The 27,500-nt window shown below is 37.1% G+C and overlaps 1 protein-coding gene across 1 annotated transcript in view; it reads left to right on the plus strand.

Moving 5' to 3' along the window:
* LOC137639143 (uncharacterized) overlaps nt 1–27,500 on the plus strand; it is a 219,686-nt gene that overhangs the window by 45,110 nt on the left and 147,076 nt on the right. Inside the window, exon 2 of the mRNA XM_068371451.1 lies at nt 26,501–26,953. Coding sequence (XP_068227552.1) covers nt 26,902–26,953 — 52 coding nt within the window. The 5' untranslated portion in view covers nt 26,501–26,901. The remainder of the gene's footprint in view (nt 1–26,500; nt 26,954–27,500) is intronic.

Here is a 27,500-nt window from a genome sequence, read left to right on the forward strand (position 1 = left end):
TCATCAAAGAATTAGAAATTCTCGTATTACAGTAATAAAAAAAAATATGTCATAGGCGAGGCAATTTTGGACAGTGAGGCAATTTTGGACACGTCTGTATCTCCGTTAAGCGCCAACGCTCAGTTGGGCAAACTATGACAATTTGTGGCCCCTATCAATATAAATATGCTAGAAAAAAATTATAGACTTACATAAATTTTTGTGTCCGTAATCCAAGATTGTCCAATTTTGCCTCGCCAAGAAAAAAGTGAGAAGTTTGCCTGTCCAATTTTGCCTGACTATGGTTTTGAAAACTGTCCAATTTTGCCTTACTATATGAATATTTAAATCAAACTTTGTATTCGAGCACACAAATATACTTTTATGTATAAATATGCATATATGTAATCATAAAAATTCAAAATAAGACATAAAGGGTGCAGTAAAAGGGGTGTCTGCCCAAGGTGACACCCTAAAAGTGAGTGACACCCTGAGAGTTACATTAAAAAAAAAGTTTCTTTCTAGCTCGATGGTTATGGTATGATTTTCAAAAAGTTATTTAATACTGGGGACACTCTTAAAGCTGTTGACACTCAGGGGGTGAAACCTTATAAAAGATTGACCAAAACATGGTAACATCCTCGAGAGGAGTGTCAACCCAAATGCTAGAAATATCTAAAACAACTACTATATACATTGTTCCTATAATAATTCACATATCCAAATGAAAATTTCAGGAATTGAAATAGAATATATTTTCACTGTTCCTGCTAATTTCCATGTTGATAACTGTCATGTTGCCTTTTTCATATGGTGTTAAATGGAGCAACATTAGAGTGAACAGCATGATAGATACATCAAGGAGGGGCAAAGCTGATCCCATAAACAATATTCGTCCTAAGTTGTACCTATCCATTTTATTCTTATCATTGTTACCTCATACTATGAACGAGCCATCAAAGAGATACTTTTACCTACAAAAGAAAGGGATACGATCGAAGATTTAAGAAAAAAAGGTGAAATGAAGAAATATAAAAGGAAAAACACAAAGAAAGAGAGATAGAAACATGACAAATCATGGAAATACAAAGCAACCAAATATCTCTTGATTCTTTAAGAAAAAATGTCTTCAAACCCTAACATAAATACAAGAAAAATCTAAATTGACCAGGGTAATAAATAGTGATAATTGAACTGCTAGGATAGTCCCGATAGTGAATGATAAGGATTTATTTATCCATCCATATACCAAGGTACTTCCCCCAATTTTGGGGGGCAGCCGACATCAACAAAGAAACAAAACAAAAAGGGGACTACTCTCTACGTTCCTCCAGCCCAACCAGGGACTCAGCCGAGTTCAGCTGGTACTGCTAGGGTGCCACAGCCCAACCTCCCACAATTCCACCACAGATGAAGCTTCATAATGCTGAATCCCCTACTGCTGCTACCTCCACGGTCATCTAAGGCACCGGAGGAAGCAGCAGGGCCTACCGGAACTGCGTCACAATCGCTCGCCATTCATTCCTATTTCTAGCACGCTCTCTTGCCTCTCTCACATCTATCCTCCTATCACCCAGAGCTTTCTTCACACCATCCATCCACCCAAACCTTGGCCTTCCTCTTGTACTTCTCCCATCAACTCTTGCATTCATCACCTTCTTTAGCAGACAGCCATTTTCCATTCTCTCAACATGGCCAAACCACCTCAACACACTCATATCCACTCTAGCCGCTAACTCATTTCTTACACCCGTTCTCACCCTCACCACTTCGTTCCTAACCCTATCTACTCGAGATACACCAGCCATACTCCTTAGACACTTCATCTCAAACACATTCAATTTCTGTCTCTCCATCACTTTCATTCCCCACAACTCCGATCCATACATCACTGTTGGTACAATCACTTTCTCATATAGAACTCTCTTTACATTCATGCCCAACCCTCTATTTTTTACTACTCCCTTAACTGCCCCCAACACTTTGCATCCTTCATTCACTCTCTGACGTACATCTGCTTCCACTCCACCATTTGCTGCAACAACAGACCCCAAGTACTTAAACTGATCCACCTCCTCAAGTAACTCTCCATTCAACATGACTTTCAACCTTGCACCACCTTCCCTTCTCGTACATCTCATAACCTTACTCTTACCCACATTAACTCTCAACTTTCTTCTCTCACACACCCTTCCAAATTCTGTCACTAGTCGGTCAAGGTTCTCTTCTGTGTCTGCTACCAGTACAGTATCATCCGCAAACAACAACTGATTTACCTCCCATTCATGATCATTTTTGTCTACCAGTTTTAATCCTCGTCCAAGCACTCGAGCATTCACCTCTCTCACCACTCCATCAACATACAAGTTAAACAACCACGGCGACATCACACATCCCTGTCTCAGCCCCACTCTCACCGGAAACCAATCGCTCACTTCATTTCCTATTCTAACACATGCTTTACTACCTTTGTAGAAACTTTTCACTGCTTGCAACAACCTTCCACCAACTCCATATAACCTCATCACATTCCACATTGCTTCCCTATCAACTCTATCCTATGCTTTCTCCAGATCCATAAACGCAACATACACCTCCTTACCTTTTGCTAAATATTTCTCGCATATCTGCCTAACTGTAAAAATCGGATTCATACAACCCCTACCTCTTCTAAAACCACCCTGTACTTCCAAGATTGCATTCTCTGTTTTATCCTTAATCCTATTAATCATTACTCTACCATACACTTTTCCAACTACACTCAACAAACTAATACCTCTTGAATTACAACACTCATGCACATCTCCCTTACCCTTATATAGTGGTACAATACACGCACAAACCCAATCTACTGGTACCATTGACAACACAAAACACATATTAAACAATCTCACCAACCATTCAAGTATAGTCACACCCCCTTCTTTCAACATCTCAGCTTTCACACCATCCATACCAGATGCTTTTCCTACTCTCGTTTCATCTAGTGCTCTCCTCACTTCCTCTATTGTAATCTCTCTCTCATTCTCATCTCCCATCACTGGCACCTCAACACCTGGAACAGCAATTATATTTGCCTCCCTATTATCCTCAACATTCAGCAAACTTTCAAAATATTCCGCCCACCTTTCCCTTGCCTCCTCTCCTTTTAACAACCTTCCATTTCCATCTTTCACTGTCTCTTCAATTCTTGCGCCAGCCTTCCTTACTCTCTTCACTTCTTTCCAAAACTTCTTCTTATTCTCTTCATATGACTGACCCAGTCCCTGACCCCACATCAGGTCAGCTGCCCTCTTCGCCTCACGTACCTTGCGCTTTACTTCCACCTTTTTCTCTCTATATTTTTCATACTTCTCTATACTATTACTCTGCAGCCATTCTTCAAAAGCCCTCTTTTTCTCTTCCACTTTTACCTTCACTCCTTCATTCCACCATTCACTGCCCTTCCTCATGCTGCCTCCAACAACCTTCTTGCCACATACATCACTTGCAATCCCAACAAAATTTTATTTTGCTAACTTCCACTCCTCCTCTAAATTACCAGTTTCTCTTACTCTCACCTCGTCATTTGCCGTTTTCAACCTTTCCTGATATTTACTTTTTACCCCCGGTTTTATTAGCTCTTCAACCCTCACTAGCTCCCATTTACATCCACCTACTCTATTCCCCCACTCTTTTGCTACAACTAATTTTCCTTCCTCCAAAAAATGATCAGACATACCGTTAGCCATACCCCTAAGCACGTGCACGTCTTTCAATCTTCCAAACATTCTTTTAGTTATCAACACATAATCCATTAATGCCCTTTCTACTACTCTTCCATTTGCCACTCTTACCCATGTATACTTATTTTTATTTTTCTTTTTAAAAAAGCTAGCACTTATTACCATCTCTTGTTCAACAAACATATCGACCAGTCTCTCACCACTCTCATTTTCACCTGGTACGCCATACTTCCCAATGACACCTTCTACCTCTCCAGCGCCCACTCTAGCATTTAAGTCACCCATGACAACTACATAATTCCTTCTACCCAGTCCTTCTACACACCTAGTTAATTCATTCCAGAACTCATTCCGCTCTTCTTCACTTTTCTCACTACCTGGCCCATACGCACTGACAAACGCCCAACATTCCCTACCCAACCTAACACTTACCCACATTAACCTAGATGATATCTCCTTCCATTCCACTACTTTACCTGTCATCCATTCACTCAGCAATAAAGCCACACCCTCTCTCGCTCTTCCCCTTTCAATCCCAGACACTCTACCAGACATTTCACCAAACATCACTTCACCCTTTCCTTTCATCTTTGTCTCACACAAGGCCAATACATCCATCCTTCTACTTCTAAACATACTTCCAATCTCACATCTTTTACTCTCTATCGTACTACATCCACGCACATTCAAACACCCCAAAACTAGAGTGCGGGGAGCAGTCACTCTCTCCCCAGCTCCATCTCTTTGATAACGTCTCAGAGGATTTTTTATACAGGGGAGGGGGTTCCCAGCCCCCTCGTCCCGTCCCTTTTAGTCGCCTCTTACGACACGCAGGGATAACGTTGGCGCTATTCTAATTGTTTTTATGCCCCCGCGGCCACAGGGGGCGGATTTATTTATACCTAAAATAAAAGAAATAAAAAAGAAATTAAAATTATTTTGGAAAATATTAAGGATCGTCCATTATTTTGCATTGGTAGAGCAACAAAAGGGTTTTTAGAGGAAGAAGGAGGCTAAGTGACTCGCCATGAGCTAGATGCTTGAAGCCACCGCCCACATATCATCATCATCATCTCCTCCTACGCCTATTGACGCCAAGGGCCTCAATTAGATTTCGCTAGTCGTTTCTATCTTCAGCTTTTAATTCAATACTTCTCCAATCACAATATCCTACTCCATGCTTTATAGTCCTGAGTCTTCCAACCCTTCTAGTGCCTTGTGGAGGCCAGTTTAAAGTTTGGTGAACTAATGTCTCTTAGGGAGAACAAAGAGCATCCCCAAACCGTCTCCATCTACCCCTCACCATGATCTCATCCACATTTGGCGCTCGAGTAATCTCTCTTAGTTTCATTTCTAATCCTGTCCTGTCATTTAACACCCAATATTCTTCTGAGGGCTTTGTTCTCAAATCTACAAAATGAATTTCATTAATATACCAAGATTCACGACCATACAGTAACACCGATCTCACTAAACTGATATATAGCCTGATTATTATATGTAATTTTAGGCAACCTGATTTCCAAATTTGACTTAACATAGCCATCCTCTGATTTGCTTTTTTCAATCTTTCATTAAACTCAAATTCTCAAGCTCCTATATTAGATATCATGGTTCCTAAATATTTAAATAATTTTACCTCATTAATCCTTTATCCTTCCAAAGATATTTCATCTTCCATTGCGTATTCCGTTCTCATCATCTGTCTTTCTTCTATTTATCTCGAGCCCAATCTCATGATTTTTCATGCATTCTGGTAAGCAAGCTTTCCAAGCCCTGTGGTGTTCTGCTAATTAGGACAGCATCATCAGCATACTCTAGGTCTCCTAATTTTCTGTTAATAATCCAGTCCAATCCTTCTCCACCATCCCCAACCGATCTATGCATTACAAAATTTATGAGGAGGATAAACAACATAGGTAACAACACATTCCCTTAGAGTACTCCACTTTTCACTGGAAATTCGTTTGATAAGATGCCACTAACATTAACTTTGCATTTGCTATGCTTATGAACAGACAATTAAATTTACATATTTGAGAGGAACACCAAAATGTCGCAGGACTCTCCACAAAATTTGCTAGAGCACATAATCAAAAGTTTTTTCATAGCCCACATATACCACTAAAAGTGGAATTCTATATTCTACATATTGCTGTACCACATGTCTTAAATGAAAATTTGGTCAGTACAACTTCTACCTTTTCTAAACCCTGCTTGTTCATCTCTCAAATTTTCATCAATCTTTCTCTCTAGTCTCTTTAGAATGAGCATTCTATATATTTTCATAACAGCTGACGTAAGTGTGATGCCTCTGTAATGATTGCTATCGGTCGGATCTTTTTTTGTCATTTTCACCAGCACTCCTAGCTCCCATACATAAGGCTTTGCCTCTTCATGCTACATTTTACAAAATAATCTTGTAGGTAATCTGGGAGTCACTTCATTTTCGGTCAATATCATCTCAGCAGTTATTCCTTCGTATCCAGGGGCTTTCCATCGTTTGAGTTTTTTTTAAGAATAGCTTCGACCTCAAACATACCTAATTCGTTCATGGGCACATCAAGGTCTTCATCAGTTTCAGGTATATAAACCAAATTATTCCCATTGTATTTCCTATTCATGACCTCACTAAAGTGTTCAATCCAACGTTACCTTTCTTCATGTTCTTTTGTTATAACAGATCCATCTTTCTTTTTGATGGGTTATGCTTCTTTTTTCCTGTAGAAATGTCATTAATAATTCCAAAAGCAATTTCTAAAACAAAGCCACTCCCTGAATTCATAGCTTTGTCAGCCTCATCTGCTTTCCTGTCTAAATATTCTCTCCAATCATTCCTGATATTTCTTTTGACTTCACTATCAATACTGAAATGCTTGGCATGCTCTGCCTTGTAATTTTCATTACTTCAAAAAATTTAAGAAATCAATTTCTGTGTTTGTCTTCTTTTTATAGTATCCCAAGTATCATTTGATATCCATGGTTTTCTCCTTGTAACTGCATGTCCCAAAACTTCGTCTCCTAAAGTCTCTTAAGACTGTAAATCGATTCCTACATTCAGTTACAAAGATTTCTGTGCTCATCCTCTAAAAGCTTAGTTGTATCAAACTTAGGTATACTATCTACATTTCTGTTGGGTTCTTTCAGTTTTGATATTTGTGTGGCAATGGGGAGCTGGTGATCACTACCAATAAGTGCACCTCTATAGCTTGTTACATTTCCCAGAGTCCTCCTTCTCTCTTTATCAATGGCTATGTGATATATTTGATATTTGTAATTGCCACATGGTGAAGTCCTTGTATATTTGTGGATCTCCTTGTGCTGGAAAAGAGTACCTCCAGTAACAAGATTGTTTGTTGAACAATAACTGATAAAATGTGCCCCATTTTCATTTGCAACTTTGCCAAGAACCTCAACACCCATCACATTTTCTATCCCTTGATTATTCCTTCCAACTTTAGCATTGAAGTCATTAATTACAATTTTCATATCTCTCTAGGTTCTCACCTATTATAATCTGCAGTTCTTCACAGTATTCATCTTTCCTTTCTTCAGGGGAATCATTTGATTCGCCTTGGAAGATGGAATCTTCGGGATCTTGAACTCTTCTGTGAACCCTCTTCCCTTTTTGCCCGGCGGGCATGCTGTCATGCGTTTGCGGGGAGGGGAATGGGGCAATTTTAACCTGTCAAAAAGTTTTTTTTCTTTTTGCCTCGCGCGAGTGCGAAGGAAAGTACTGGAGCGTTGGCGCACAGGATGCTGCTGGTGCTCAGTTTCTGCTGAAGCACAGTTTTTGGTGAAGGCGCAGAAAAGCGCTAGCGCGCAGGAAACCAATGCATAGGGTGAATATACAAAGAATAGGCCAGACTATTTTGCCTCTATTTTGAGGTACCTTACCTCTAGAATTATAGGCTCTTTGACCTTTTATTTTGAGGTGCCATACTTCCAACATTAGAGGATATTTAAGCTTTATTTTGAGGTGCTATACCTTTAGTATTAAGGGCTCTATGATCTCTATTTTGAGGTACTATCATCTTAGCATTATATGTTCTTTGATCTCTAATTTGAAGTGCTTTACCTCTAGCATTAGAGGCTCTTTGACCTCTATTTTGAGGCTCCTTACTTTTAGTATTAGAGGGTCTTTGAATTCCATTTTGAGGCTCCTTACTTTTAGCATTAGAGGCTCTTTGACCTCTATTTTGAGGCTCCTTACGTCTAGCATTAGAGGCTCTTTGACCTCTATTTTGAGACTGCTCACTTTTAGCATTAGAGTTTCTTTGACCTCTTATTTTGAGGCTCCTTACTTTTAGCATTAGAGGCTGTTTGACCTCTATTTTGAGGCTCCTTACTTTGAGCATTAGAGGGTCTTTGACCTCTATTTTGAGGCTGGTTACGTTTAGCATTAGAGGCTCTTTGACCTCTATTTTGAGACTGCTCACTTTTAGCATTAGAGTCTCTTTGACCTCTATTTTGAGGCTCCTTACTTTTAGCATTAGAGGGTCTTTGATCTCCATGTTGAGGCTCCTTACGTTTAGCATTAGAGGGTCTTTAACCTCTATTTTGAGGCTCCTTACGGTTAGCATTAGAGTGTCTTTGACCTCTATTTTGAGGCTCATTACTTTTACCATTAGAGGCTGTTTGACCTCTATTTTGAGACTGCTCACTTTCAGCATTGGAGTCTCTTTGGACTCTATTTCGAGGCTTCTTACTTTTAGCATTAGAGGGTCTTTGACCTCTATTTTGAGGCTCCTTACTTTTAGCATTAGAGGGTCTTTGACCTCTATTTTGAGGCTCCTTACGTTTAGCATTAGAGGGTCTTTGACCTCTATTTTGAGACTCCTTACTTTTAGCATTAGAGAGTCTTTGACCTCTATTTTGAGGTTCCTTACTTTTAGTATTAGAGTCTCTTTGACCTCTGTTTTGAAGCTCCTTACTTTTAGCATTAGAGGGTCTTTGATCTCTATTTTGAGGCTCCTTACGTTTAGCATTAGAGGGTCTTTGACCTCTATTTTGAGGCTCCTTACTTTTAGCATTGGAGGCTCTTTGACCTCAATTTTGAGGCTCCTTACTTTTAGCATTAGAGGGTCTTTGACCTCTAATTTGAGGCGCCATACTTATAGCATTAGAGTCTCTTTGACCTCTATTTTGAGGCTCCTTACTTTTAGCATTAGAGGGTCTTTGACCTCTATTTTGAGGCTTCTTATGTTTAGCATTAGAGGTTCTTTCACCTCTATTTTGAGGTTCCTTACTTTTAGCATTAAGGCTCTTTGACCTCTATTTTGAGGCTCCTTACTTTTAGCATTAGAGGCTCTTTCACCTCTAATTTGAGGCTTCTTACATTTTGCATTAGAGGGTCTTTGACCTCAATTTTGAGGCTCCTTACTTTTAGTATTAGAGGTTCTTTGACCTCTATTTTAAGGCTCCTTACTTTTAGTATTAGAGGGTCTTTGACCTCTATTTGGAGGTGCTATACCCTAGCATTAGAGTTTCTTTGACCTTTATTTTAATCCCCTTACCTCTAACATTAAAAGCTCTTTGACCTTTATTTTTGGGTACTTTATTTCTAGCACTAGAGGCTCTTTGAGACCTGTTTTAAAGCGACTAACTGCTAATAGTAGAGGCTATTTGACCTCAGTTTGTAGGTGACTTACCTCTATAACTAAAGGCTATTTTTTATGCTTCTTCATATAAAGGGTTTCCTTCTCTATTCTCTTCTGTCTTTTATAGTTTTTCAAGATCTTCTTTGCTTAGTTCGCCAGTCTCCTTCGAGGTTTCAAGAGACATTTCAGTGCTGTTTGTCCTCGGTTCGTCAGATTCCTCGGAGAAATCGATGTTTTCATGTCTTTACCTATAAGGGCGATGGGTAAAGACATGGATGCCATTGATTTCTTGGCTTACACTATACGCCATCATACTAAAGTCAACGAAGAGCAACACAATATATTTACCAATGCCGTTCTGATATGTTCTATCTTCAATACCGAATTTTGAAGAAACACACGTCGCTCACCGCTTTGCACCAATGCAATCCAATTATAGGACATCGTCGCTAAACCGCAAGCAAATTATCCTTCAAGGCGCTTACATTATGATTTTCAAAGCTCGCCAACTTCGGCAGCACCTATCCAAACTACCTGTAGATGAAGGTGTTCCGAATAGCCTCCAGTTCATCCTGTAGCTGTACTAAAATTCTCACAGTCAGTTACCTGTTCCGCCAGAACCCGAGCTCTGTGAGTAAAGTGAAATCCTCCTCCCAATGTTCACTGCGTAAACCTCCATAGCTACAGTACATACAGATCGTGAGGTGTTGCAAGGCATGTTAAAAAAAAAAGAAGAGAGAAATCAAGTCTTCAGAAGTCTTTTGGAATCCCGGGGCGGAGCCGTTCAGAACTGCTCCGGGAAGATTCCGTTCTGGAGTCATTCAGAACTCTATGCTAAGTCTACGGCTATTTCTTCTGAAGTCATTTGGAGAGGAGATTCAGAAGATTTTCTTCCAAAATCGTTCAGAGATTTCTGGAATCATTCAGAATTCCATGGTAAGTCTATGGAAATTTCTTCTGAATCCTTTTGGAGTTGCACGAAGATTTTCTCCTGAAGTCGTTTAGGACTTGCGAAAAATTCTCTTTTTTTTCTCTGGTTTCAATAGGCCCTAATAATAATCATTATCATAATAATAACAATAATAATAATAATAATAATAATAATAATAATAATAATAATGATGATGATGATGATGATGATGATGATAAATTACGTGATTTGATTTACAGCTTCGTGAAGATTATGTTCTGAACACATTCAGAACTTTATGTTAAGTCTACGGCTATTTCTTCTGAAGACATTTGGAGATGCAGGGTTTTCTTTCGAAGTCGTTCAGATTCGCATCTGGAATCATTCAGAATTCCATGCTAAGTATATGGTAATTTCTTCTGAATCCATTTGGAGAACCACGATTTTCTTCCGAAGCCATTTAGAACTCTCGAAAAATTCTCTTTTTCTCTGGTTTCAATAGGCTCTAATAATAATAATAATAATAATAATAATAATAATAATAATAATAATAATGAACCGTGATTTGATCTACTGCTCCGGGAAGATTCCGTTCTTGAGTCATTTAGAACTTTATGCTAAGTCTACAGCTATTTCTTCTGAAGCCATTTGGAGATCGACGAAGATTTTCTTCCGAAGCCGTTTAGGACTCGCGAAAAATTATCTTTTTCTCTGGTTTCAATAGGCCCTAATAATAATAATAATAATAATAATAATAATAATAATAATAATAATAATAATAATAAACTACGTGATTTGATTTATGAATTTGAGTCAGAAAGGTCGGAAATCGATCAATGCTTGGATAGGAAGATGAAAAACAATGATTTATTAATCTCTCTCTCTCTCTCTCTCTCTCTCTCTCTCTCTCTCTCTCTCTCTCTCTCTCTATATATATATATATATATATATATATATATGTATGTATATATATATTTATATATATATATATATATATATATATATATATATTTATATATATATATATATATATATATATATATATATATATATAGACTTATATTATATGTAGCATTTAATCATAATTAATTTACGGGTATTTTTTTTCAATCATCATCATCATTATTATTATTATTATTATTATTATTATTATTATTATTAGTTGGAAAATCTTTGCTGATCATGGCGATACGCAAACCCTTTCACCAGGGTATAGTACATATATTGTACATGATATGAATTGATATGATTACAAGCCAGATATTGCATTAAGGTGGTGATTGTGTATTTAAACGAATGGTCATGGTGTGCACGTTTTATCTGAATGAGAGAAACAGGCCAAGGAAATGAATAGATTGATTTTTTTTTTCAAGGGGAGAATTAACCAAGGTGACACCATGGTTTGTAAGGCCACAGAATTGCTAAGACTGCCTGGAATAATGATGGGTAGAGTTTAGCCTGGAATAATCAAATATGTGGAATACTAGAAAGTTCTTTTTGTTTATAGTGCAGAGTGAATGTTATTGGTATACCATTTTGCATATTGAAAGGACGAAATATATCCATAAGAAGAACGCTCAATGTACAGTACACAATACTCATTTTCTTGTCTTCTTGCCCCTATGTTTTCTCTCCTTATCTCTCCTTTTAAGTGGAACCTACCTCTCAGAGTGGGGCAAAGTAAATAACCAATTTGGGCCTCTCACCTGTCTCGTACGTGTCACGCGAATCCCCCCCCCCTCTCTCTCTCTCTCTCTCTCTCTCTCTCTCTCTCTCTCTCTCTCTCTCTCTCTCTCTCTCTCTCTCTCTCTCTCTCTCTCTCAGCTATACAAAACCATTGTAGCTGCCACTTTTACCAGCCCCTGAACTCTCTCTCTCTCTCTCTCTCTCTCTCTCTCTCTCTCTCTCTCTCTCTCTCTCTCTCTCTCTCTCTCTCTCTCTCCATTTTATAATTGTAGTATCTTGTAACGCTCTTTTCTTCTTTGTCAGACGATTTTTCACCACTTCGATTTTTATTCAAATTATTTCTTTTTCTTCCCTGTTTATGCAGTCTTTCTCTTTTTGTTTCTAATACTTACTCTCCAGAACAATGCTTATAAAACTTAACCGCCAACTTCCTCCATAATCATAAGTGTTTTTTTTTTTTTTTTTGGGGGGGGGGGGTTGCGTTATTTATTCATTTATTTTTTTACAAATGCGTCTTAAGGTTTTTTTTTTTTTTTGCATAGCTCTTTCTTCTTCTTTTTTTTTCTTCTCCTTCTCTTTCTTCTTCTTCTTTTTCTATAATAAATATCACGAGTTACTGGTTATTGCTTTCGTTTAACGGGTATAATTTGTTAAAAAAATAATGTAAAACTATATAGTTTTACATAAATTATTTTTAACTAGCCTGTGATATTTAGGTTAAACAGTGAAGTGTATTTATTTTGGCTTACCTGTTTGGAAACCTCTTGTGTTCCAAAAAGATGTAGTGTAACAGTTACATATATGTAAATTTCATTTAGTGTTTCATCATTGGAGTGTTAAATGTTAACTATTGTCAAGTGATTGTATAATTTCTTTTTCTTTGTCTAAGGTTTTGTTCAAATTTAATATTTTGAGTAATTTGATTTTGTTATTAATTCTTTGGTATTATTGTTGTAACTTTTTATAGAATATATTTATTTTTGTAGTGTGTATTATTTCACTTTCTAATATTTTCATTAGTTCTTGCTCGTAATCTCTGACTAAGAACCAAAGTAAGAGGTTGTTTTTGAATAGTTCAAGTAAAATAATCACCCAGTTTTGTTGCGAGTGTACATAAGAGACCTTTGGATATTCAGTGTTTTTATATATTGGCGTCAGGGAGTTGCATAATTTTCTCAGAGCTCGGGTATTAATTTTCAAGTATAACAGATTTATGTAAAAATAAACTGGTGAGTTTGGCGCTCGGGAGTTTATGTATTTCTCCAGCCGTAATATATATTTTTGGTGCCGAGACCCTTGTGATCGGGCGAGTCGGTTATAGATATTGGTGATAACAGTTCCTTGTTTTCATTAAAGGTTTGAACAGGTTAGTGTTGATTGAATTCTGTGTATTGTTAGGATATCATTTTGGAGAGGCATCATTTTTATTAAGTACAGGATGGCACAACTAAATATCCAAGAGTTTTTGAAAAACTCAATTGTTCAGGAATTGTCAGAAGCTAATGTAACTAAAGCTCAGTGGCTCTCTATTTTAATGGCATGTGGTGGCCATGAAACGAATGGAATGGTTAAATCTCAAATCAAGTGTCTAGCCTTAGAAGCGTTGATAAACTCAGGAAAGTTGCCGGAAGAAGTTATTATAGCTGCTTGCGACCTTTTGGAGAATGCTGAAACAGAATTCGTAGTGAAGCAAGGATCAGGTGACCTAGGAACTGAAGGAATGAAAACAGAAAGGAACATAGAAGTTGAAATTCGACGAATTACAGCGGAAGAGAATTTGATTAAGTTGAAGATGATGGCAGAATGGGAAGAAAGAGAGAGAATAGGCAAGAGAAATTGCAAGACGGGAAGAAAGAGAGAGAGAATGAGAAGAAAGAGAGAAAAAAGTGGCCAGGGAAATTGCAAAACATTCGAGGGAAATCGAAGCAAGATGGGAAGAAAGAGAGAGTGAAGAAGCACGAAATATGAGGGAAATGGAAGCAATGGAAATTGCAAGACAGGAAGAGAGATAGAAGAAGCGAGACATGCTAGGGAATTGGAACGTGAATGCTCATGCAGTCGGCAACGCAGACAGAGATGACCCCTACTATGCACTATCCCATGTTTAATGTGACGAATTCCCAGAGGTTAATTCCAAAATTCACAGAAGAAGCTCCCGGCGAATTCTTTGATCATTTTGAAATGGTCGCATCAACGATGGAATGGCTAAAAGATAAATGGTCTGTGTTATTGCATTGTCCTCATTGGGAAGGGACACAGTGTTTATCGCCCCTTGTCTCAGGACCAGATGAAGGATTATCAAGAAGTGAAGAGGAGCATGCTTCAAGTGTATCAGATGACCCCTGAGTATTATAATAATGTTTCAGAAGTTTGTGGAAGGATGAGAAAATTGCTTTCCTGTATTATGCTCATAAGGTACAACGATTTTTTAAGAGATGGCTAGAGGCTGCTAACATGAGAGAGATAGCTGATTTAGAAGAATTGATAGTGCTGGAACAGTATTTATGAGGAATTCCTGAACATATTCAAACGTACTTGAGAGAAAGAGAGGTGAAGAAACTTGATAAAGCCGCTTCACTGAGTGAAGATTATAATATTATCAGTGGTAAACCCTCCTTGGGTTTTAAGTTTCAACCTTCGTTCCAACCATGTATGAAGTATTCCCCAAACAATGGAAACCAGTTCAGTAATAACTATGTGAACAAGTTCAATAGTTACAGCGAAAGTACCACTGGTACTGTTTCAAAGCAGAATGCAATAGTACCACAGCAATGATCGTTGAATCGTCCTCCTTCAGGTATCGTGAAAGATGTGCAGAAGGTTAATATTGTCTGTAATAAGTGTGGCAAGAGAAGCCATATCAGTAAGGAATGTTGGTCGAACCAACTGAAAGCAGTCGCCCAAGTTGTTAAAGATAATTCAACTTCCCAGAATGTGAAGACGAAGAAACAAACGGGATAGGACAACAACAAAAATTAGCGAGCTAACGTTTACACGATGAACATGGCAACCCCAAACAGCATGGATGCCTTTAAACTGTATATTTATGAAGGTATGTTAGCCACAATAGATGGGAGTGAGCAGACCCCGGTCAAAATATTGCGTGACACAAGTTGTAACCATAGTGTAGTGACACGAGATGTACACCCGTGGTGGAAGTCTCTCCCAGGAGACTCGGTCATTTTGAAAGGAATAGGAGGTGAGGAGGTTACCCCTATATGCAGTTTGAAACAGTCATGTGAATTGGTGACAGTCCATTTTGATTTTGCGTAATAAGATTCATTGGCTATCGAAGGAGTAGAAGTCCTGCTGGGTAATGAGGTTGATGGAACGCTGTTTGTGCCTTGTCCCATTGTAACGGAGAAACTATTGAAGTATAGTCCTCGACTGAACTCGAGAAGGACTGCCGGTATCTGTTTTCTAGTTGTGTGACGACTAGAAGTATGACGAAGAAAGAGGCAGCAGAAGAAGGAAGAGAAACCAAAGGAGCGATGAACTTGGAGGATTTATTTTTGGAAGAAGAGGATTCCCTTGATGGTACGCAAGAGGAGAACTCCCGAGAGATCCCGAGAGAAGAGGGATGACAGACAAGTGAAGATAAAGAAGCAATGGACCTTGAAAAAATAGAAAACTCAGCATAAGAAGTAGGACAAGTGAGGGGGAAAAGGCTGATGGGATTCCAATAGAAGGATGCGACGTTAACAGAGTTATTGTACTGTTTGGTGGATGAGATGGAGGTGCAGCAGTCTCCCACCTGTTATTATCTAGGATGGGTTGCTCAGGAAGAAGCATAGACCCGCTGATATCCCTGGGAATGCCGAATGGGGTATATACCATCAGATGTTGATTCCCGCACCATTGAGAAGACAGGTGATCACTGCAGCGCATGAGACGATGAAGAGTATAAGACACTTTTTTCTGTCCTGGCATGCATAAGGATGTGAGCCAGTCTTGTCATACATGTTACTTTTGTCAGATGACTGGAAAGCCTAACAAGTACATTAAGAAAGCTCCCTTACGCCCAATTGAAGTGCAAGGAGAACCCTTCAGGATGGTAATGATTGACATTTTGGGACCATTACCAAGGACGAAGAAAGGTCACGAATATATGTTACCTTGATGTGTCAAGTGACGAGATACCCAGAAGACATACCCGTCAGGAACATCAGTGCCAAAGTAATCACCGAGAAGTTACTAGGCTTTTTTACTAAGTTTGGTGTTCCGGAAATCGTTCAGAGTGACTGAGGAAAAAATTTCACGCCAAAATTGTTTCGGGACATGATGAAACTGTTGGATGTGAAACTACAATTATCTACTGCTTATCACCCGTGGATCCAAGGTGTATTAGAGAGGTTTCATCAAACCCTGAAGGGTAGGTTGACAAAGTACTTCAACAAAACAGGGAATGAATGGGACATTGGATTACCGTTGATGTTATTTGAGGTACACAATGGTTATCAAGAAAGCATGGGATGTAGCCAGAATGAAATGGTGTTTGGATGAGAAGTACGTGGACCGATTAAAATGTTGGCAGAAAAAGGGAGAGATCGAGAGGAAACGGATGGAGAAAAAGTCAAGAATTTGAGGAAAAGGATTGGCAAGATAAGGTAATTTTCTCTAGAAAACATGATAACGAGCTAAGAAAAGATGAAGAAAGGGTCTGGCATGAAAAGTACGAACAGACCGTTTGCTGTTGGACGACAGGTGTTGGTTTACTGATCGATAAGGAGATTCCGTCTTGCAAACGAGTTCCAAGAACCTTTCCAGATTTTTGAGATCTGTGACCTGACCTACGTTATTGAGATACCAGGAAGAAGAAAAAGTCAAAGGAAGGCCATAGTCAACAAGAAATTCCTTATCCAAGTGGATGCGTTAGATAATGGGATATGAGCTGTCCTATTACAAGAAGACAAAGAAGGAATTCTTCACCCTGATTGTTTTATGTCGTTAAAGCTGAAGAAGCATCTATGAGCTTACTCAACAGTTGAAAAGGAACTGCTAGAGCTAGTCACAGCGATAATCAAGTTTGAAGTTTACATGAACAGACCACAGAATGAAGAAATTACAGTTTACTCATATCACAATCCTTTAACTTTTATTAATAAGCTGAAGAATAATAATCAAAGGTTAATTAGGTGGTCATTATGTTTGCAACCATATTGTATTAATGTAAAGCATATATCAGGTAAAGATAACGTGGTTGCAAATTATTTATTTCGGGCTGAATCAGTGGATTCAGGCCCAGAATAAATAGTCTTTTTTCAGGGGAGCTATCTTACGAAGCTGGTCTAGTATAGATTAAATATTTTATTCATGTATTTCATTTGTGTATTTAAGATATATACAGTCAGCTCGTAAGATGGGTATCACTCATGTATGTTCAAGTAAATGAATGTAAATTACATATGACTTTCGTCATTCATTTAATGTATTTTTCATTTAATTCAATATATGTAAATTTATGTTATTTTTAAGAATTAACTTTTGAACACGAGGTATTACGTCATGTGTATATTTCCACATTGTTGAAATGTGTATGAAAATTCTCGAAATAGACTTACTCTTTTTTTATTGTTTCGAGGAGGGAGGTGGGCGGAGTTAGCTGAGAGAGGGTTACCATGCAAGCAAGGTTTGTTCTCCTGTTCAATATACTGCATTGGCAACCTTGCCGCTAGAGCCTTGCCCCCAAGCCACGAGAATGATCTGCAAGAATTATCTAGAAGAACTAAGTCAATATATATATTCTAGGAAATTGTAAGCAGCTGAAGAGATTCAGCCTATCCCTTTGACAGAGCCAACGCCCTCTCTCCTTTCAAGTGCATCAAGTGTGTGCCCTCTCAAATGTGAATAAGTTTTTTACCCAACCTATATCGTGTATAGTGTGATTATTGAATTTTAATTCATGTGTAGTTTGTTAATATAAGTATAGTAGGGTGAGGCAATTTTGGACACCTTTTTAGTAACCTTTGTACAAAATCTATATTAGTAATTTATGACCGAATACCAAACATGTTTTCAAGAGAGGGAGGTCTCATCTATTAAAATGGCTTGTTTCATAATCATCAAAGAATTAGAAATTCTCGTATTACAGTAATAAAAAAAATATGTCATAGGCGAGGCAATTTTGGACAGTGAGGCAATTTTGGACACGTCTGTATCTCCGTTAAGCGCCAACGCTCAGTTGGGCAAACTATGACAATTTGTGGCATCAAGTGCATCAAGTGTGTGCCCTCTCAAATGTGAATAAGTTTTTTACCCAACCTATATCGTGTATAGGGTGATTATTGAATATTAATTCACCTGTAGTGTGTTAATGTAAGTACTTTTTTACATAAATTTTTTTAACTGGCCCTGTGAGATATAGGTTGAGCAGTGGTGTATTTATTTTGGCTTACCTGTTCGGAAACCTAGTGTGATCCAAAAAGACACAGTGTAACAGTTACATTTATGTAAATTTCATCTAGTGTTTGATCACTGGAGTGTTAAAGTGTTAACTATTGTCATTAATTATCAAAATCAAACATTTTTATAAATTAATTTCCAGTAAAACAAGTGATTTTATAATTTCTTTTGTCTTAGTCTAAGGTTTTGTTCAGAGTTAATATTTCGAGTAATTTAATTTTGTTGTTAATTCTTTGGTATTATTCTTGTAACTTTTTATCTGCAAGAATTATCTAGAAGAACTAAGTCAATATATATATTCTAGGAAATTGTAAGCAGCTGAAGAGATTCAGCCTATCCCTTTGACAGAGCCAACGCCCTCTCTCCTTTCAAGTGCATCAAGTGTGTGCCCTCTCAAATGTGAATAAGTTTTTTACCCAACCTATATCGTGTATAGTGTGATTATTGAATTTTAATTCATGTGTAGTTTGTTAATATAAGTATAGTAGGGTGAGGCAATTTTGGACACCTTTTTAGTAACCTTTGTACAAAATCTATATTAGTAATTTATGACCGAATACCAAACATGTTTTCAAGAGAGGGAGGTCTCATCTATTAAAATGGCTTGTTTCATAATCATCAAAGAATTAGAAATTCTCGTATTACAGTAATAAAAAAAATATGTCATAGGCGAGGCAATTTTGGACAGTGAGGCAATTTTGGACACGTCTGTATCTCCGTTAAGCGCCAACGCTCAGTTGGGCAAACTATGACAATTTGTGGCATCAAGTGCATCAAGTGTGTGCCCTCTCAAATGTGAATAAGTTTTTTTACCCAACCTATATCGTGTATAGGGTGATTATTGAATATTAATTCACCTGTAGTGTGTTAATGTAAGTACTTTTTTACATAAATTTTTTTAACTGGCCCTGTGAGATATAGGTTGAGCAGTGGTGTATTTATTTTGGCTTACCTGTTCGGAAACCTAGTGTGATCCAAAAAGACACAGTGTAACAGTTACATTTATGTAAATTTCATCTAGTGTTTGATCACTGGAGTGTTAAAGTGTTAACTATTGTCATTAATTATCAAAATCAAACATTTTTATAAATTAATTTCCAGTAAAACAAGTGATTTTATAATTTCTTTTGTCTTAGTCTAAGGTTTTGTTCAGAGTTAATATTTCGAGTAATTTAATTTTGTTGTTAATTCTTTGGTATTATTCTTGTAACTTTTTATAGAATAAATTTATTTTTGTAAAATGTGTATTATTTCGCTCACCAATATTTTTATTAGCGCTTGCTCATAAACCCTGACTAAGAACCAAAGTAATAGGTTGTTTTTGAATAGTTTAAGTTAAATAATCACCCAATTTTGTTTTGAGTTTACATAAGAGACTTTTGGATATTCAGTGTTTTTCTATATTGCTGTCAGGGAGTTGTATAAGTTTCTCGGAGCTCCGTTATTAGTTTTCAAGTATAACAGATTTATGTAAAAATAAACTGGTGAGTTTGGAGCTTGGGAGCTTATTTATTTCTCTAGCCGTGATAATATATATATATATATATATATATATATGTATAAATATATATAATATAGGTTTAGATTTAATTACTGTGCTATTATATGCCTTGAATATATAACCTTGTAACTATGGTAAGTTGGTGAATGGATTTTTTTTTTCTGACACTAGGTAACATGGGCTCTTGTCTCTGATATCCTCATCAGATACAATTGTTATGTTGATACAGTATAATGATTAATATTGTATCAGCCAAAAGGTGGTTGAAATTATTTCTTGCGAGTTGGCCCTTTTTGATACGTTTGATTAAAAGTAATAGCTGGTTCAGCATCATGTAGCATATAGAAGTCTTCCCAATACTTATTATGACTTTTTTTGCTTCATTCTGCCAGTAGAGCATTGATACATACTTCAAAAGACACAATTAATCAAACTGGCATCTCTCTCTCTCTCTCTCTCTCTCTCTCTCTCTCTCTCTCTCTCTCTTTGTACATAAATATACATAAGCTTTTAAAAGGAGTATTCCAACTTAGGTCTAGGTCGTCAGTTTGCTTTGTTTCTTTTATGGAATACTTCGACGTTTCAAGTAAATACTCGGGTGGAGAGGAGTAGACTGATAGATGGAGATGTTGTAGATTGGCTAGCCCTTCCAGTCAGACACGGGCTCTTTCAATAATGCAGCCCATAATATGGATAGATGGAGGTAAGTTTTGTTGATTATATGTGGCTTGAACAGACGTCAGTACAGCAATGGGGCATGTTTTCTTATTGGCTGTAGATCAGGTGCAGTACTCTGATTGAATGACATGTGAGCCAGAACCAGGTAACATGTCTTGTCCCTGAGTAAGAAGTAGGTTGGCTGCTGTGACCAGCCAAGCAACCGGGAGCTTTGCCTGAGGGATGGTGTAGTCTCCAGTATTGCTTCAACTGTTTGGTCGTGACCCTAGCCAGGACTGCGGGTGTGACAGGCGATTTGTTCGCTCGCTGAATTATACTATTGTTAATTATGGCAAGTGGGATGTAGTCTTGCTGGTTTCAATTGTGTAGTTTTAGTGATTGTCCTTTTATAGGTAGGGAGCAAGAATATTTTTTGGGTCATATTGAGGTTGGACTTTTATTTTTGTATCAGGAGTGCCCCGGTGAAATGTGGCCATCAGTTCTGTTGAGGCTGGCCAATTATTTTCATATTCTTTATATCTTGCCACAGATTTCTCTGCCATGGGTGTTTTTGTGGAGCAACGTGATTGCCCCTCTTTGTACGATGTACTAGATGAGCATGGAAAGATGCTTGGACATCGTGATATATTTTCTAAAGCATCCTCTGTCATGGGTTCTCCCCTGATAACAGCAGGGGACAGAGCAGACAATAACTTTATATTACAAATTTAGGATCCACAGCTAATATTTGGAGGACAAACATGCTGCACATTAGACAGCACCATGAACAATATATCTCCCACTGACCTCGACAAGACCGTCAAGTTGGTAATTTGTTACCCAAATTCCAAACAGATGACCTGGTCATGAGGAACAACCATACCTTACCAGAACGAGATGCACTCAATAAGTATGGCATTAGGCAAACATATCATGTTGACATCCATGCATCTCTTCACTTATTACCTACAAGGCGCAATCAAGTGGCACCGCAAAAATACCCATGGTAGAGACATCAGGAGGGAGAATATCATAAAAAGTTTCGAAATAATCAGTCAGACACAATAGAACCAATGCCTACATATCCTCGAGGCTGACCAAATTCAAATAGAAAACACCAGCCTATACATGACCCAAAAATGATCCTGCTACCCACTAGCAAAAGGAGGATCAGTACAGCTACAGATGGCAGACATAAAAAAGACAGTGGCCCTCCTGCCATGATTATCAAAAGTATAAGCCAGGAAGCAAACAGCTCACCTGTTACACCTGCTATGCTGGCGAGTGCCATAACCAATCAGTGAACAGTTGAAACAGGGCAATACCAAAGACCACACTAGCCCTGCAAGAACCATCATACTTCTTACTCAAAGACAGGAAATGGTATATGGTGAGGGCGGGTATATCAGCCAATCAGAGGACCGCACCTTAGCCAGCAGCCAATAAAAAAAAAAAAAAAACATCTCATTCCTGACATTTGCTTGTGCCACACTTATTTAGCAAGACTCACCTCCACCTGAAGATAGGCGAAGTATCAATTTTGAATGTCGTGGTACCTGCTGAAAGAAAGCAAAGTAAATTGACTGCCTAGAATTAATTTGGAATACTTCCTAGGTCGCCTTTGTATATGTATGTACATGGAAAGGAGAAAGAAATACGTCTGACTTTGTCTCCTTTGAAGTATGTACTACCGTTCTCTACTGGCAGACTAAAGTAACAAAGAAAAGAAAATCCTAAAAAGTCTAGAGAAAACTAAACATAAGCTCAACACTGATGAGGCAACTATTACCTTTAATCAAACATATTATTAATATTATTCTCTGTAGGGGAGGATAGTGCCGTCAGTGCACATCACACAGTGCACTGTAGGCATTACTTATATGCTTTTGAAGCGTTCCTTTCGTTAATCTTGCTGTCCATCCTTTTTTAACTCTTACTTCATAGTGTAAATGTAAGAGTTTTCCCCAATTACACTTGGATGCTGAACGGCCTCACAGGCCTTAGTACCTGGCTGTTTAGCCTAAAATCATGAATTAAATTTATAATTTTTACCATTACATTACTATTTACTTAATTCTGTTAAATGAAGCAACGTTCTTGTGGTGACATTATCAATGCATTATTTGCTTCTTGAAGATGTTGATGCAACATTAATCAATGTCTGTGGTTGTTGTGTTCATTCCACCGACTACTTTCTTGATGCTTGAGAAGATTTTAGGAAAGCCCTCTTTGGGTGGAATGTATAGCCGTGTTCTTTTTGTTAGGTAAACTTAAAAAACATTTTCCGTCACTCATTTCCTTAATCCACTTGTTTGATTTTAATAAACTACATGCGCGAATTAGGGTATGGCAGAATTCAATGCCTTGCTTAGACTAGGCATAATCCATTTGTATTTAGTAGATATGGAATCTGTCCATCTATGTTGCTAAGTTGGTAGGCCATAATTTAGTTGGCAGTTTCCACGTTTTACGGACATATCTTCGAAAGCAGTTCTTTGAAAACAGATCTTCGACTACAGTTCTTCGGAAGCAAAATCCTTGAAGAGCATTTACTTCGGAAGGAGATTACTTCGTAAAGAGTTTTCTTTGAAAGGGTATTACTTCGAATTTCTTCGAATACAAGATTGATCAATAATATTTTTCTTATATTTTAATTATTTTTTTCTCTTCTTTTTCTGTCAGGAGTGATTTCATTTAAAATAAATATATTATTCTTAATAACAATAATTTCAACAACAATAATAATGGAGGTGATGAAAACATGTAGTGTCCAAAATGTTTTTCTTTTTTTTATAAATAATAATCATTGTCAAGACCATTTATTAAAATATATGTATATAAAAATACATGTTGAATTTTATTAGAATAAAACTTAATATTTTTATTTGAGATAATTTTCTTAAAATCTGAGATTGTGTGCAATTCCACGCAAGTACTCCAATATAATATTAGATGAATCATCGAACCGACTAACCAAGTTCTTTAGAAGTGCAGCAATAGCTGCATATTTTTTTGAAGTCTTTCGGAACGCCTGGCCAATAGTTTTTTTTTGTTTTTAAGTTTATTTCATTCAAATCTTATTCCCTTTTCAAAGCAGCTATAAATTTCCATGTAGTTGGATGGTAAGAAGATACTTGCTTCATGAATCCTCGATGCCAACCCTCAACTGAATTGTTAGTTTTTGGCAAATCCATTTCTACTCTATCATAGCATGACTAAATGTCAACATTAAACTTGGGAGCCCGGCATCTTCCCCGTCTACCAGGACGCCGAATCCAAGTCTCTTTGAAGTAATCGAAAAGACTTTCTGCTTCATGAGGAATCATATTGTAATCCGTAAGCATATCAAAGCCTTCGATAACTGCTTGGTGGCAGGAATACAAGAGCTGACAACATGCGGATGTTCGGTGCAAATTGGGCACCATTGTAGTAATGTGATATGGGACCATATTCACAGTCTCCTATAAATGAATTTGTAAAAATAGAAGCACCCATAGTTAGAACACGATGGAAATTCTGAGGCAATTGCATTTATCATTCCCGTTTCAAAATCAGTTAAAATCGAGTCAATAGACAAATTAGGGGCAGGAATTTTTGTTTGTCTAAAAAACTCCACATAGGTTTCTTCTTTCTTATTAGGAAGTAGTCCAAAAAGTAAGTGGAATTGTAAGCTAATTTTTAACACCATGAATGGTATACAATTGTTCGAATATAATGGGTACCCTTTTGAATGTACCGTCGGCATAATAATTAAGGCATGTAGAGAGAAATTGTAAGTACCGATTAGTGGAAAAGATTAACATTATGTTAGCAAATGGACGAGAATCAATCATTAAGAATTGTTCCCCCTTATTAGTTTTGGTTTGATCTTCTGTAGAAACCAAGCTGCAGCTACAGCTTGAGAAATTGAGATGCTGCGGTAGATATTATGATGTGAGATGCTTCTCTGCTATCTTTACCATTATCTTTCACTTCATTCATAAATTTGCTAATTTCCACACTTCAAAATTTCCGTGATTATGTTCTTTTGGATCAGCCGTTACAACATCGTCTATCGTTATTGTTCTTCTTTTACCCTTATTTTCAAATTCTATACATTTCCAATGTTTTACTGTTTACTAGCTTATCTTTTACAAATGAAAGACAGTTTTACAGGAGCATTGCCTTTAATTTTGAACTCATGACGAATTTTGCCATCTTCAAGTAGGGTGCCTACACTTGCACTGTGATGTAATTCTATTCAAAAACAGAGAGAGAGAGAGAGAGAGAGAGAGAGAGAGAGAGAGAGAGAGAGAGAGAGATCGTGTGTGTGCGTTTTCTAAAACTAGTATGAATGGTTGATTCATGTTAGTGAACTGCTTAGACTATTTTCAAAGAAAATTAGTAGGAATTGGTGATTCGAAGAAATTAACCTGTCAAAGATATATTACTTCGAAGTATTATCATTTCGACGAACTGTGGTCGAAAATCTGTTTTCGAAGAGATATCCGTTTTACCTCTTTATAGGGCCACCAGCACAAATCCTGCCACAAACCCATTATCAGTAGACTGGACCCGTTGGAAAAGTCCGGAATGTATATTATAAAGCTGATGTAGGCCGTAGGCTATAGTAGCACATTATGAGTAACCTGTTATTTTGCCCTTGCCTGAAATAACAAAATATTTAGAATACAAGACGAACAATCACCTTTGCACTAATATAAAAGCAGTTACAAAACTGCCGGTAAAATATTAGAGTAATTACTCTGTTTAGAGAATTATTGCAACGAACCTGATCTTTCTCAAATGAATAATTTTCCTTATCATTTTGGCTTTACTGGGGCAGTTGCATTCATATTGATGTAAAATCTATGAAAAATTAAGAAAAAAAAAATCATTAAAAAACTAAACTGTGGGGGGCAACTTAAAGTTATTTCAGTCGGTCTGTGAAAGACATTATGAGCTTTTACGCCATCTCTATTTTATCTAAAGATTTCTGAATGAAAGGGCCTATATGCATCAAGAAGAATGATACGTAAAACTGATTTCGTCAACTTTCATCAATGCAATCAATGTTAGATTTGAAACCGTCTTTAGGTAATTAGCAAGGAAAATTGAAATAGATTTACCTAACCCAAACTAAGTTTCATCTCGGTAGAGCACCAACCTCATGGATATACAGTATAATGAATAAGGTATTGCGGAAATTTGGAAATTTTTTCTTTTTATATTCTTAATATATGCATTAAAGTGAGATGGAATGGGAAGAAATATTTTACGGAATGGGATAGTTAGTAATGAAATCCCCCATAGATTACAATAATTTAGAAATTATATTCCGTAGGGAATAATGTCAACAGTGTACCTCACGCAATATATTGTAGGTATTATTGAAAATTTGTCAGTCTCCCTTCGGCCCATATCTTCGCCTAGTTTTAGCTATTTACTTTTAGTTAACTCTTTTTTACAGATTACTTCAAGTTGCATCTACGGGGTTTTCCCTCACAATTAACCTCAAGGGCTGAAATGCCCCCTTGCCACAACCACCGACCAAATAGCCAAATTGCATAAATTCAATCCAATTCCACTGTCTTGGGTTAAAGTTCTCTTGCTTGAGAGTACACTCGGGAACAATATTCTATCTTATTTCTCTTCCTCTTGTTTTGTTAAAGTTTGTATAGTTTATATAAGAAATATTTATTTTAATGCTGTTATTGTTCTTAAAATATTTTATTTTTCCTTGTTTTCTTTCCTCACAGGGCTATTTTCCCTGTTGGGGCCCCTGGTCTTATAGCATCCTGCTTTTCCAACTAGGGTTGTAGCTTAGCAAGTAATAATAATAATAATAATAATAATAATAATAATAATAATAATAATAATAATAGGTAAGAAAATTAACTGAAATAATGCGTCTTATAAGTTATATCATTCGGTGCTAGATTTCAGTGGTAGATTTTGTGATAGTCACTTGGGTACTGCTGTTCATATACTAGGAAGTATATTATTAGATATAGTACTCTTATTTGATCGTTTATTTATCTCATTTCAAATCTTTTTGCAGGCGGAGGAAAATGAAGAAAATATTAAAGCAGACCTTCACCACAACTGGATTCAACGGTCCAAGCGGAGACATTATTTTTGTTAGCGTACAGTTACATATCATTGTGACAAGTGCAATTATTTAAAATGATTTTAATAGAATGCAGTGTTAAAAGTGCTTAATAGTGCGTCACGAGTTTTATTTTTTACGCAATTATGTTGGACCTTTTGCTTCATTGAAGTAGTGTTCATTAAGAATGCAAGTCATATATTATTTCTAAATTCTCCATCCATTTGCCCAAGTGAATAATGCATGAGGATTTTGGTTCATCAGGCAGGGTCTTATGCAAACGAGATTACGCTCTCCTTTCCCATTATTAGTATCTGCTAAGTGATGTTTGGCATTCAAAACGACCAAAGAAAATGGAACCACTTCCTGAGAACCATAACAGAAGAAAACGGAATTGCGATAAAGGTAGGTCCATATAAATCCCATTCTAGGATTTCATTTATGGTGTTATCGTTGATTGGAGGTGGAGGTATTTGTGTAAATGTATAATAGTACGAGCAAGGTTAAGACTTTTACTTAGTAAACCCTATGGATTGCATGTGAAAATACAGCAGTAACCTCGTGATAGAAATTAAAGTTGATAGCTGCTTATTATTTGTTCGGTGGGATCCCAGATTATTTTTCGCATTTCATATGAGTAACGTGCTTTTAGACTTTTGCAAACCCGCAGTTCTTCACCGCTAAAATCCGTAATCCATAGACTAAGACTTAAGTGCTGTAGCTTGACCTTTAAAAAAAGAAATCAATTACAGATTGGCGTTCACTCCTATTATTATTATTATTATTATTATTATTATTATTATTATTATTATTATTATTACTAGCTCAGCAACAACCTTAGTTGGAAAAGCAGGATGCTATAAGCCCAAGGTTTCCAACAGGGAAAAAGAGCCCAGTGAGGAAAGGCAATAAGGAAATAATTAAACTATGTGAGAAGTAATGAGCAATTAAT

Source organism: Palaemon carinicauda, chromosome 4, assembly GCF_036898095.1.
Source record: "Palaemon carinicauda isolate YSFRI2023 chromosome 4, ASM3689809v2, whole genome shotgun sequence".
Lineage (NCBI taxonomy): Eukaryota > Metazoa > Arthropoda > Malacostraca > Decapoda > Palaemonidae > Palaemon > Palaemon carinicauda.